Genomic DNA, 12398 nt, shown 5'->3' with positions numbered 1-12398 from the left:
CCAGGACACACTCTCTCTCACATAACATCTCACACCCACCCATCACCCACCCACCCCATCCACCCACTATTCCTAACTATAACTAAGACCCACACAAATTCATTGAGATTAAAATATTTTCCATGTCATCAACAGAGATGACTAACAAAGTCTCTCCCCTACACAGTTAAAAGCAGGAGTGTTAAGGATTATGTAACGTACAGCCCACTCAAAACACGAAGTTTGATTAGCTCACAGTATTAACCCTGCACATCTCAGCTATAAGATGAGTCCTCAGCAATGATAAAATGTTAACTGCAAATGTACAGAACAAATAAAACAGCTGCAGGAGAGGTAATCTCATTAGCTAGAGAGGCACAACTCAGTGTAGTTCTGAGCCACAGAGGCTTAGAGAGAGTGAAAGAAAAAAATGATAAGGGCATTGGGTTGCGAGTGGAAGAGAGAGAAACTTAGCAAAGAGAAAAAACTTTAGTCACATTTTAAGAGGTAAACATTAATCTGAAACTGTTCAAATCATGCACATTCCACATTTTGAAAGCACACTTTGCTTAAACGTGACCTAAGCAACTAGGTGAAAGTGCATTGCAAAATAATTTGCTTAGTCAACAGGAAATGACTGTCTGGAACTGGGGAATGTTTTGGCTATTGGTATATTTGGATACAGATACTTGGATCAAATTACACTGGTTTAGGAAGAAAGATAAAGTAAAACCAGTTAATGATACACAAGAAAACCTTGCAGGATGATGCATTTGGAATACTTACCTCGGCCTTCAGTTTCAACTGCATCTTTTTATTTGTCACGTGGTCAACATCCAACCTGCCTGCAGAGCAAACAAGAGAGCTTCATTAAACCCAAGGACTCACCCACCCATCCCAGGCACCTGGAAATCCTTCCCACTGAGCCTTTGCACCATTTCAATCTAACTCTCTCTACATAGTTACCATACATTAACAGGAAATCCTGTAAAGCACTTTTGAATGTTTCGACGATGTGATAAGGCTCTATATCAAATGCACGGATTATTAAACAGAGGAAGAAATTACCCACCCACCGCCAGTTACCTATTTATCCCTTCTGCAGAACCATTACATCATTCCAATCTGAACACAACAGCCCATCTTCATTAAGCGTTGGAGTACTCTCTCCACAAGCACTTTCTCGCCTGTGTTGTGTCAAGTCTCTAACAGACAGACGTGTGCCACACCAGGCTCCGCTTACAAAAGAACCCATTAGCTTTCAGCATCCTTTTCCTGTACCATTTTGTGAGTGTTAATCATACCATTGTGGCCAGCAGGAGGTAATGAGCCAAACCTGTAAGACATCCACATTAATAGTGGATACTCATTAGCAGAACCTCAGCTCCTCACATCTTCAGCCTTTTCAAACAAACTTCTCCCAGCGGAGAGGTCTACACTCACTGTTGAACAAGGATCAATAGATAAACAGAAATCAGAAGGTTCCTGAAGTCAATTAGGAGTTTGAGTCAATTTGAGCCTTGATGCATGAAGGCAAACAAGTACTGCTCGTGACTCCCTGTTAAATTGGCTGCCGTGTTCATCCACAAAATACAATCAATCCACTTTACAGTATATCCAGCTACATCAAAGCAAGGATTATTATTATTATAATAATTTGCAGCACTTATTACTTCTCGATCTACCTCATCTCCTCAATTGAACCAAAATGGTGTCTTCATCTTTGGATCTTTACCCTTCAGCCAAATTTCTCAATAAAAATAATCTAAGTCTCTAGTACTAGCTATGTAACATAAACCTCAGGCTGCATACAACTACTAATGCAGTAGCCATCATAAATGGTTCCTAAACATCAATTTCCATCACTTCAGAGAACTGGACTGCCTTTTAAAGAACTTTGTTTTTGCATTCTGTTGATCTTTAGTTGCCTTCATGCATCAAGGTCCAATAACACTAGGGAAGAAACCAACTGCACGGTTACTTCACCCAATGGTACAGCTACAACAGCTTGCATTTAATGGTGCCCTTCATGCAGTGTAGCACCTCGGTACTCACCAATTAAAGTGGACAATTATGACTGTGTCCTATGTGACCTAGCCAATAATCCTCCAGATAAAATTAATCATTTGCAGCCATTGTACTCACGACTGAAAAAGCTTGTCTCCGCATGCTCACATGATGGAGCGGTTGCTAAGGAAATCTTTGCTGTTTAGAGATTTACTGCAGTGTGCAAGAGACAGGAGATGTTCTGAATTTTAACAGTTCAAACCTTTCAAAAATGCTCCCCCCCCCACCCCACCACCCCCAACGAGAAACAAAGCTGATTAGTTCAAAACCATTCACAATGAGCTCATACCGCCCATGCTATGCAGCCAGTAGAAAAGTGGTTAACACACAATAAAGCATACTTTGTACATATTCTTTATCTGGGATTGTTGGCCAGGACACCAGGAGAGACTCCCGTCTCTTTTCGAATACTGCTCTTTAACGCCCACCTGAACAGGCAGACAAGACCTTTGTTCTAATAGCTTAAAAAATATAACGATACCTCTGACAATGCAGCACACTCAGCACTGGAGACAGCCTAGAATATATGAGTTTAAAGTTTTGACGTAGGGGCTTGAACCCACAACTTTCCGACTCAAAGACAAGAGTGCTACCGACTGAGCCAGGCCGAAGAGATCTACTATAGGAAAAGGGTCTTTAGACTCGGTGCCACAAAATACTCACAGGCGCATCACTTTACACTACATGCCGTGAAGGGCTTTCAGATATCTCGACCCTTTGTAATTTTTACATGGTAGCTAGTCTTTAAATACAAAATAAATGATATATTCCCATATATATATATAAAGACTAGCTACCATGTAAAAAGCTAAATACTAGCTACTGCATGCTATTGTTATCTTAGGTAGAGTTTGGGAATACTGTCGTCATTTTGTCTCAGACAAATATTGTTGACACTATTTTCAAGGGGAGATGAAAGGCTTGGAAAAACACAGGAAATTAGGAACAGTCCATCGAGCTAGCAATGAAGGTCATGTAATCATAAAGCTGTGGAACAGGCTCCTTAGGGAGACAGTTGAAGCAGGAAGTGTTGATTCTTTCAAACACAGATTAGATAGTTTTCTTTTAGGAAACAACATTATGGGATATAATACATAGGCAGTTTGGGCAAATATGTGCATGTTACCACCAGGAAGGTGGAAGGTGAACTAGGTGGACCTTGCGTTTTTTTCGTCTAGAATTTCTTATGTTCTTAAAGCTAGAGTCTTAAGGATCGGTTTCCCTTGGCTGGACCTCTCATAGTGGAGACCATTGAGCCTTTGCAGACAATTCCACAGCTTAAGTGTGTCCCCTAATCCTGCCTCCCAAACATCTTAAATCACTCAACTGATTCCTCACCTTTGGCTTTCTGGAGTTGTACACATTTATACATATAAACAAAATAATAATACTTGCATTTGATTCAGTGGCTTATCACGTTGTTGAGATATCTCAAAACAGAATAGTCTGGAGAGAGAATTTACAACAACAATTTGGATTTATATAGCGCCCTCCACGCCGGACGGCGTCTCAGAGCACTTTACAGTAACGGATCCCAGGACCGAGCCGGGGGAGGGGGAAGGTGACCAAAGGCGCGGTCGAAAAGAAAGGTCTTCAGCAGAGACCTGAAAATGGGAAGGGAGGGAGCGAGACGAAGGGAGTGAGGAAGGCAGTTCCAGAGCGTCGGGGCATAGTAGTTGAAGGCACAGCCGCCAAGGGTGGAGCAGAGGACTCGAGGGACAAGGAGGAGGCCAGACCCGGAGGTATTGACGAAATGAGTCAGCCAATTGTGCTGTCAGTTGTGGAATGAGTGACCAAATTATTATTTTTTAGTATATCATTTAAATTTTTTTTAAAAAGATCAACCCCCCCCTCCCCCCCGGAAAGCGTACCCCCAATCCCAGGGCCTCTCGCTTGTGAGGTGAGTTCTCTAACCAATACGTTACAGGACTCCATATGTATCACTCTCTGTCAGAAGAAACTCTTCCTCATCTCACTCTCCAAACATTTTTCTCTAATTTTAAGGTTGTGCCCTCTCACCACTGATGGATCCAGGTGGGGAGAAAATCATTCACTGTTTATTTCACAACATCAACACTTATTCAAACTGCACAACAATTTGTTTCTGGCAAAAGAGGAACGCCCAATAAGCGCTGTGCCCAGATCAACATGAAGATTCAGGCAAATACAACCATTAATACATTGAAAGTTAAGTACGATTGAGTTCACTCCACCCCAGACAATTCCATAATTGTAGTATGTTGAGTCCCCTAATCCTGCCTCCTACGCATATCTTACTTAAATCATTCAACTATGTGTCAGGCAGGTTGTGGATTCAAGCCTTATGTTGGGACTTCGAATCTTATAGTCTAAGTTCACACTCCAATGCAGTGCCAGGAGTGGACATAATCCACCCAAGACCTTGCTATAAAACACAATAAAAAGAAAACGGTTTCCAATTGTAATAATAAACTGTAATTCTATAACAGCTTTAAAAAACTAAATATAAATCATGACTAAGATGAAAATGTTTTTATTGTGCCTACAATGCTGAAATTATCTCAAAATACTTGACAGTAATTACTGTCTTGTGTAGTGCCTTTTTTGTACGTAAATCCAGCACCCATGTTGCACGCAGCAAAGTCCCACAAATGCCTATAGTGAACGGCTAATTAATGTGGAGGACTGTTGGTCAGGACAGTGGGGGATACTCCCTTTTCTAATAGAGCCATGGTAGTTTTAACATCCACCTGAAGATTGAAATGGTTTCATGTCTCACCTGCACACCCAAATAACAGTGCTTTCCCAGTACTGTACTGCAGTATCAGCCCAAACAATAAGCAACATGGGGCTTCCACCCACAATTTTCTGACCCAAAGTCGAGTGCCCTTATGTAAGATGTACGCTGTTTATAACTCCACCCAATTGTACAATAATGGATGTTGGTGACAGGGTGGGGTGCAGTTTCCAGGTTACCTTCGTGATAGGATGCTCAAAGTATAATTACGGCATCAATTTGCATTGTGCCATTCTATTCTCAAAGTGCTTTATAGTCTTGGGGCAGATGCTGAGCAGAAGGGAGGTCAACATAGGCGAAGTCGAAGAGGGTCGTTTGAAGGCATGTCTTGAAGACAGAGAAGTGAACTCTTCCCTCCAGAGGCTGCACATCATCCAGTACTTTGCAGCCTGTGTCCTCTCCAGCATCAGGCTCCGTGACCCTATCAACCCCACGCCCGACTCCATTGGCTTCCCATCACACAGAGGATACAGTTCAAGATCCTGGTTCTCACCTTCAAAGCCATCCATAGCCTTGCTCCCCCCTACCTCTGCGACCCCTAGCCCTCTACCAACTTGTCTGCTCCCTCTGCTCAGTGGGCTTTGGCCTGCTTCACGTCCCCCGCCCCACCACTGGACTTCATCCATTCTGACCCCACCCTCTGAAACTCCATCCCGCAGTCCCTCGCCCCCTCCCTTGCCTCCTTCAAGACCTGTCTCAAGTCCCTCCACTTCGACCATGTCTTTGATCACCTTCCTTTCCCCCCCACCCCTTGCCCTCCACCCTTCCCAATTCCGACCCCCAGCTTGGGTCCAAAACACTGATTGCCCAGCGCCTCGGGACTTGTTTTCAAATCCATCCATTCCTCTGCACCTCCCTACCTCTCTGACCTCCTCTCTCCTCACAACAGTGCCCGTTGCCTTCGTTCCACCGAGTCTGGCCTCCTCCTTGTCCCCCAAGTCCTCCGCTCCACCCTCAGTGGCCGTGCTTTCAGCCACTATGCCATGAGGCTCTGGAACTCCCTTCCTCTTTCCCTTCGCTCCCTCTTTTCCTATTTACAGGTCTCGGCTGAAGATCTTTTTTTTCGACAGTGCCTTTGGTCACCTTCCTCCCCCTCCTCCTGGCTTGGCCCCGGGATCAGTTACTGTGAGGCGCTCTGAGACGCTGTCCGGCGTAGAGGGCGCTATATAAATCCAAGTTTTGCCATTTATGGTGTTGAAATTCCTTTCCCACCACCTTTGCTCAGATTTGGGGAGAACACAGGCAGCTGGCTTTGTTTGACCTTAATGAGAATGGAATACAATTGACGGCAGAGAAACTGGAAACTCCAGTTTAGTTCTCAGAAAAATAGTATCTCACCAAATAAACATTCAGTTATAACAGCCGAGAGAGGAAAAGAACTCTCAACTTTAGCCAACATTATCGTCAACACAAGCTAAGCTCGGTGATGAAAGAAAGATCATGAAAGACATCGGTCATGAGACATTGCAACATACTATTTGAAAAGAGTAGGAAGTGTTTCCTGGTGTCCTGGCCAGCAAATTGGTCATGACTGTGAGTGGAACATTGCTGTGCTCAAATTGGCAACCACATATACCAAGAGGTACATAGTCACTATATGTTATAGTAAACCCCGTAAAGCACTGCATAATGTTAAGGAAATAATGTGCTACATCAAATGCAAGGAATATTATGAATCAATGCATGTCCAGTCTTTGAACCTCATGTATTACGCTGCCAAGCAAAAACACTTTTAAAATTTACAAGCCCACTTTACCTTCCATTGTGCTTCTTACTACATGTGTTCAATGATAATTTGGCACCAGTTTCATAAATTTGGTACAGACTGAATCTTCCAATCGTAGGATAATCTCAAAAATCACATTTGTTTTGGNAAAAACAAAATTCTACAAACATTNAAAAAATTATGCTTTTGGCTTTTGTCCACAGCAAACGTACAGCTCTCGGGATACAGCCCAGTTGCAGGGCTGCAACACAACAGAGTAGGGTGCGTTATTTCAACCAATTTTCTCTTCTTCTGAAGATGATGTAAAGGGCGTCATATAAATGAGGGGGCAAGTGTGCCGGGTGAGTGTGGAGATGCAGGCTTCGAGTTGCCTAATGGAGTTACAACCATCCCTCCCTCAGGCATGTGTTTTACATGCAGTAAGGTGGTGCATTGTTTATCCAGATTTTCCCCGATGCTCCCCAGTCCATGACCAGAAACGAGCCAGCAACAACAACAACAACAACAACAAGATTCCATTTATAGAGCGCCTTTCACGTCGGGAGGACGTCCCAAGGCGCTGTACAGTTGGGTCAGGACCCGAGCATTGGGGGGAAATGGTCAGGGGGAGGGAAGGGAGGGAGCGAGGAGGGGGTAGAGAGTCAAGAGGGGAGCTGAAGGCACGGTCAAAGAGAAAGGTCTTGAGACCGCCTTGAAGGAGGAAAGGGAGGAGGCGGCGAAGGCACTGGGGGATAAAGTTCCAGAGCCTAGGGGCTGAGAGGCTGAAGGCCCGGCCACCGATGGTAGGGCGGTTGGGGCGGGGGATGTGGAGCAGACCGGAGCCAGAGGAACGGAGGGTACAGGCGGGTAGGTAGGCAGGATGGGAGTTGACCTTTCTGGTGTCAGCCAGTCTCAGATGGTAGCACTCTCACCTCTAAGTCAGAGGGTGCAAACCACACGTTGGGACTTTGAACTTACAGACTTAGGCTGACCCTCCAGTGCAATTGCGGGGTTGCATCAATTATTAATCGTTGTTATGATTTGTCCTCACATTTGGTTATAGCGTCTTTCACTGTAAGGTGAAGCGACTTTTTTGGGGGGCAAACTATTCTGACTTTACTGTTCTGAATTTTTCTCCATTTATATCTCCCCTCACCCCCACCCGTAGGTCACCAAACAATAAGTTAAGTTTACTTTCATACACTATAAGATTCTCTGGCATAATGGCTACAGTTACTCTCAGCGCATCAACATCAAAAATATTTAACCAGGGAAAGAGCAAGTAAATGTTTGTATTGGACAAATATAAACAGGGAGGGGAGGGGGGGTTGGAAAGAGAGAGGTCTAAGGCTTCAGTTTTACCTACACTCTATACTTCTATGCAAACACACGGTTCACAATGCCAGCAATGGACAAACAGTACTGAGCACTAACAGTCAACACCAGCAGAACACTCGTGAACCCAATGTATTTTTATACTATGTCAACATAGCTGTGAAAAGCACCCAGAAGCCCTTCCAAACCATTACCACAGAGGGCTGCTCGGCTGTCACATTGGGGCAGAACACTGATGCAGGGTTCAGTGGCAGTAAGCTAGGGAATGAATTAAGAATAATGCACAATAATGATAATAATGTTTGTTTTTGATAAATAATAATAAGAGTGTTTCATATAGCACCATGTCAAGCCGTCATCTCAAAGCACCTCACAGAATATACTGAAAGTGGATTGACTGGATTTGTGGGCGAAACACTGCAGCTAATTGCGCACAGCAATGTCCCACAAACAATCATGGATTGAGTGACCCAATTTTTTTAAAAAAGGAATTATTACCCCCGGAAAGTGATCCGTCAATTGAAAAACAACAGAGTTCCTACTTAATGCTAGGTAAACAGAGGCATGCGGGGTAAGGAAACTTGCCTAAGGTTTTGCCTTGCCTGGGAATCGAACCTGGGTCCTCTCCCTTGCGAGGCGAGTGCTCTAACCAATATGCTACAGGATTCTATGACTCACGATAGAAGTATCTTTTCAAGCAGTTGAAACATCTCAGTTCACTTCACAAAAACTATACTTGTGCCAGAGAACCTTGCAGCATATTGGCACATTGAAATATATTGGTTAAATATGTTTTCCAATAGGGCACTCATACCGACACACCAAATGCGTCAAGTGGAATGACAGAGAGTTCATGCCAAAAGCTTTTTTGTTGCAATTCATTCAAGAAAAACAATTTACTTCCTAGTATTCTAGCTAAACACAGAGCCCAGTGGACCAGTTCATTTCTCATTCACTATCATTGATAGAAACTGAGACCCCAACACATTAAAGAGAGGACATCTCACTGTTAGCACCTTGTGGAAAATCATTTTAAGATTAATTCTGATAATTTCTCCGAAAAGGATCGATTTCAAGATCCTCAGCCTCACCTTCAAATGCCTTCACAGCCTAACACTTCTCCACATCTCTGACCTGCTCAGGCCCCTCTAACCAACCCATTCACTCAGCTATCACAGGCCTCCTGGGGATCCCCCCATCCCTCCATGTCACCATCAATGGCTGTGCCTTAAGGCAGTACACCTGCCTCGACCCCTTCACCTCACTATCATTTCATCCATCCTTAAATCACACCGTAAGATCTACCTCGTTTTGCCCGCTTAATATACTTTACAGTATATTCTGTGAAGCACTTGGGAGCCATCTCGAAGACTAAGGCTCTATATCAAATGCAAGTATTATTATTAACATTATTACCTCTTCAACTGCATCTATGGTCATCTCCCTCTTCTTCTTTTGCCTGGCACCCAAACACTGTGCAAAGCTTTGAGATGCTATCCTGAATGAAAGCGGCTCCATAAATGCAAGTTGTTGTTTTTGATGTTTTTACCATTTTGGTATTTCTGTTGAGTTATTGAGCGCTTGTCTTGGAACAGCAAACAGTGGGGTCACAGAATTGCTCAGGAGTTGTTGAGCTGACAGCAGAGATAAAAAATATTGACCAAAGGTAATTTGGCAGTTTGTCGCTTCAACTAAACCCTTTGATTTCCCTTTCCACTGACAGCCTCATTAACTCATCCCTGCCAATCCCAACAATGCCATCAGCTCTCCTCCTGTAGGCATTACAGGAGCTGCATCAAGTGCAGGAGGAGTTAGCTCATGGGTACAATATAATAATAAGCTTTGCAATTGATTGAGGGCCTTATTCTATCGTTGAAACATCTCAAAGCGCTTCATAGAATATACTGTAAAGTGAATTGCCTGTATATTCTGTGGGCGAAACCTGGCAGCCAATTGCGCATAGCAGTATTTCGCCCACAAATATATGGTCAATTCACTTTACAGTCTATTCTGTGAAGCACTTTGAGACGTCGAGAAAACGTGAAAAGCACTATATCAAATGTAAGGATTATTATAGCAGTATCCCACAAACAGTCATGGATTGAGTGACCAAAAATTGTTGTTTGTTTTTGGAGATATTATTACCCCTGAAAAAACAACCCACCATTTGACTAACAACAGATTTCCTATGTACTGCTAGTTAAACAGAGACGAATGGAGAAAAGAAACTTGCCGAAGGTTTGTCCTGCCCGGGAATCAAACCCGGGTCCTCTCGCTTGTGAGGCGAGTGCTCTGACCAATATCAATAACAGGACTCCAATATCAAAGAGAGGACGGACGATATGCTCTGGGTAAGAGCTTGATAGACTACATTGTTTTACCATTTCTTTCAATCCAATCTTAAAATGTTGTGCCCTCTGGTAATACAGACACTTGATCACTTTTGTGCAGCGTGATTGCTCTGGCATAAAAAAATTCTGGATGAATGATTATGCGAGCTGACACACAAAGCTTTGCAGAATTGTTCCAATCAATTTCCTGAAACTCAGGTCCGAGCATAACATTCCCTGGTCAAGTGAAATTCACTCATCAATGAAACTGATACATAATTACTTACGGATGTAGCAACAGTATTAAAAAAGGTAACTTTGTTTCCTGAAAGAGTGGCTTATACAGTAAAACTCACATACCTCATATCAGTCGGGACCATAGCATTTAATAGGACTTATGCAAACGCCAAGTTGCAGACAAACTGTATAAGATGAGATGTTTAACGTCCACCTGAACCGGCAGACAGTTTAAGATCCTAAACCACGATTTGAAAAGAGAAGGGAGTCTCTCCGAGTGTCGTGGTCAACAATCCCCCAAAATAAAATCAGTCACTCACTCCATGACTTTGCTGTGTGCAGACTGGCTGTCGCATTCGCCCACAAAATACACAGTCCATCCACTTTGCGGTATATCTTGCAAATCGTTTTGAAATATCTCGACAATGTGATAATATAATCCTTGCATTTGGTATAGCGCCTTATCACGTCTTCGAGACGTCTCAAAACGCTTCACAGAATACACTGTAAAGTGAATTGATGTATATTTTGTGGGTGAAACATGGCAGTCAATTGTGCACAGCAGTGTCCCACAAACAGTCATGACTGAAGTGACCAATTTATTATTATTATTACATTTTTTTGAAGGAATTATTAGTCTCGGAAAAGCGATCCAGCAATCGAGTAACAACCGGGTTAGTCGATTAGCGCTATATGAAATGCAAGGATTATTATTATTTACCACAAGTGGCGACCTGGGTTGGATCAATAGATGTGGAATGAGCTTTAATAAGGAATTAATTTTGAAAAGTAGGTGAACTAAATCCTTTATACAAATGGGGAATTTATTCTGGAAATGAAAGTAGCTCGCTGTGATGCAGCAGCTGACCGACCCCTGGACAAGGTCAGGTTAGTGCGGCCCCAGAGAATTTGCATGTTATGGATTGAGAAGCAGGCTTATAAAAAGATGTACAGGCAAGGAAGTTTCTCCCAGTGTCCGGACCGACAATGGGTCATTCACCTCTCAGCTCTTTGAGGGAATTTGCTGTGCCCTCAAATATACAGTCATTACACTTAACAGCAACTACAATGAAGCTCTTCACATTATTTATGGTGAAGCACAAGGATTATTGTTATAATTACATTAACTCACAGCCGCATTTCTTGGCCAGGGCCTACGTTCACTAATAATAATAATAATCCTTGCATTTGATATAGCGCTTTTCACGGCAGGAGGATGTCCCAAAGCGCTTCACAGAACACACTGTAAAGTGAATTGACTGCATATTTGTGGGCGAACGCGGCAGCCAATTGCGCACAGCAACTAAATTGGCTAATTGTCTCCCTCCCCCTCACCCGGGGCCTCCGCTTAACAACTTTTACAGAATTGTTTTGTCAAGTGTGAGTGAGATAGCAGAAGCTGCCGGTGACACTGGGGACCAGAAACACTAGAAATGCACAGCAGTCAATCAGCAAATAAAATAATAATCCCTCCAAAAAACAATAATAAATTGGTCATTTTCAATCTACGACTGTTTGTGGGACATTGCTGTGCGCAATTGGCTGCCGCGTTCACCCACAAATATACAGTCAATTCACTTTACAGTATATTCTGTGAAGCGCTTTGGGACGTCTAGAAGACGTGAAAAGCGCTATATCAAATGCAAGGATTATTTAAAAGAGAAACTTACATTAATGTTTCAGGTTCTGAGGGGAGGTGAGAGACCCAAAGAGAATGAACGCATCTTTCTCTTTCCCACCTACAGCCCATTTCCAACAAGATCTGGATTGGAGATTTCCCCTTTTCATTGTTCTCCTCCCCCCCCCTACTTTTACCAGGTCAGATTTTGATTAAAATCTAATGAAATCTTCTTCAACTCAGTGAAACTGTAAATCAGGCTTCTGTCATTTAATAATAATCCTTGAATTTAATATACTGCCTTAACACGTTGTTGAGACATTTCAAAGCACTTCACAGGATAAACTGTAA

The 12398-nt window shown here is 43.1% G+C and overlaps 1 protein-coding gene across 1 annotated transcript in view; it reads right to left on the bottom strand.

Annotated features, from left to right (window-relative positions):
• The window catches only part of soat1 (sterol O-acyltransferase 1), a 34004-nt gene that overhangs the window by 17024 nt on the left and 4582 nt on the right, over positions 1-12398 (bottom strand). Inside the window, 1 exon segment of the mRNA XM_042335822.1 lies at positions 766-824. Coding sequence (XP_042191756.1) covers positions 766-824 — 59 coding nt within the window.

The sequence above is a fragment of the Callorhinchus milii genome, unplaced genomic scaffold (assembly GCF_018977255.1).
Source record: "Callorhinchus milii isolate IMCB2004 unplaced genomic scaffold, IMCB_Cmil_1.0 Scaffold5, whole genome shotgun sequence".
Taxonomy (NCBI): domain Eukaryota; kingdom Metazoa; phylum Chordata; class Chondrichthyes; order Chimaeriformes; family Callorhinchidae; genus Callorhinchus; species Callorhinchus milii.
This window is presented reverse-complemented; position numbering and strand designations above follow the sequence as displayed.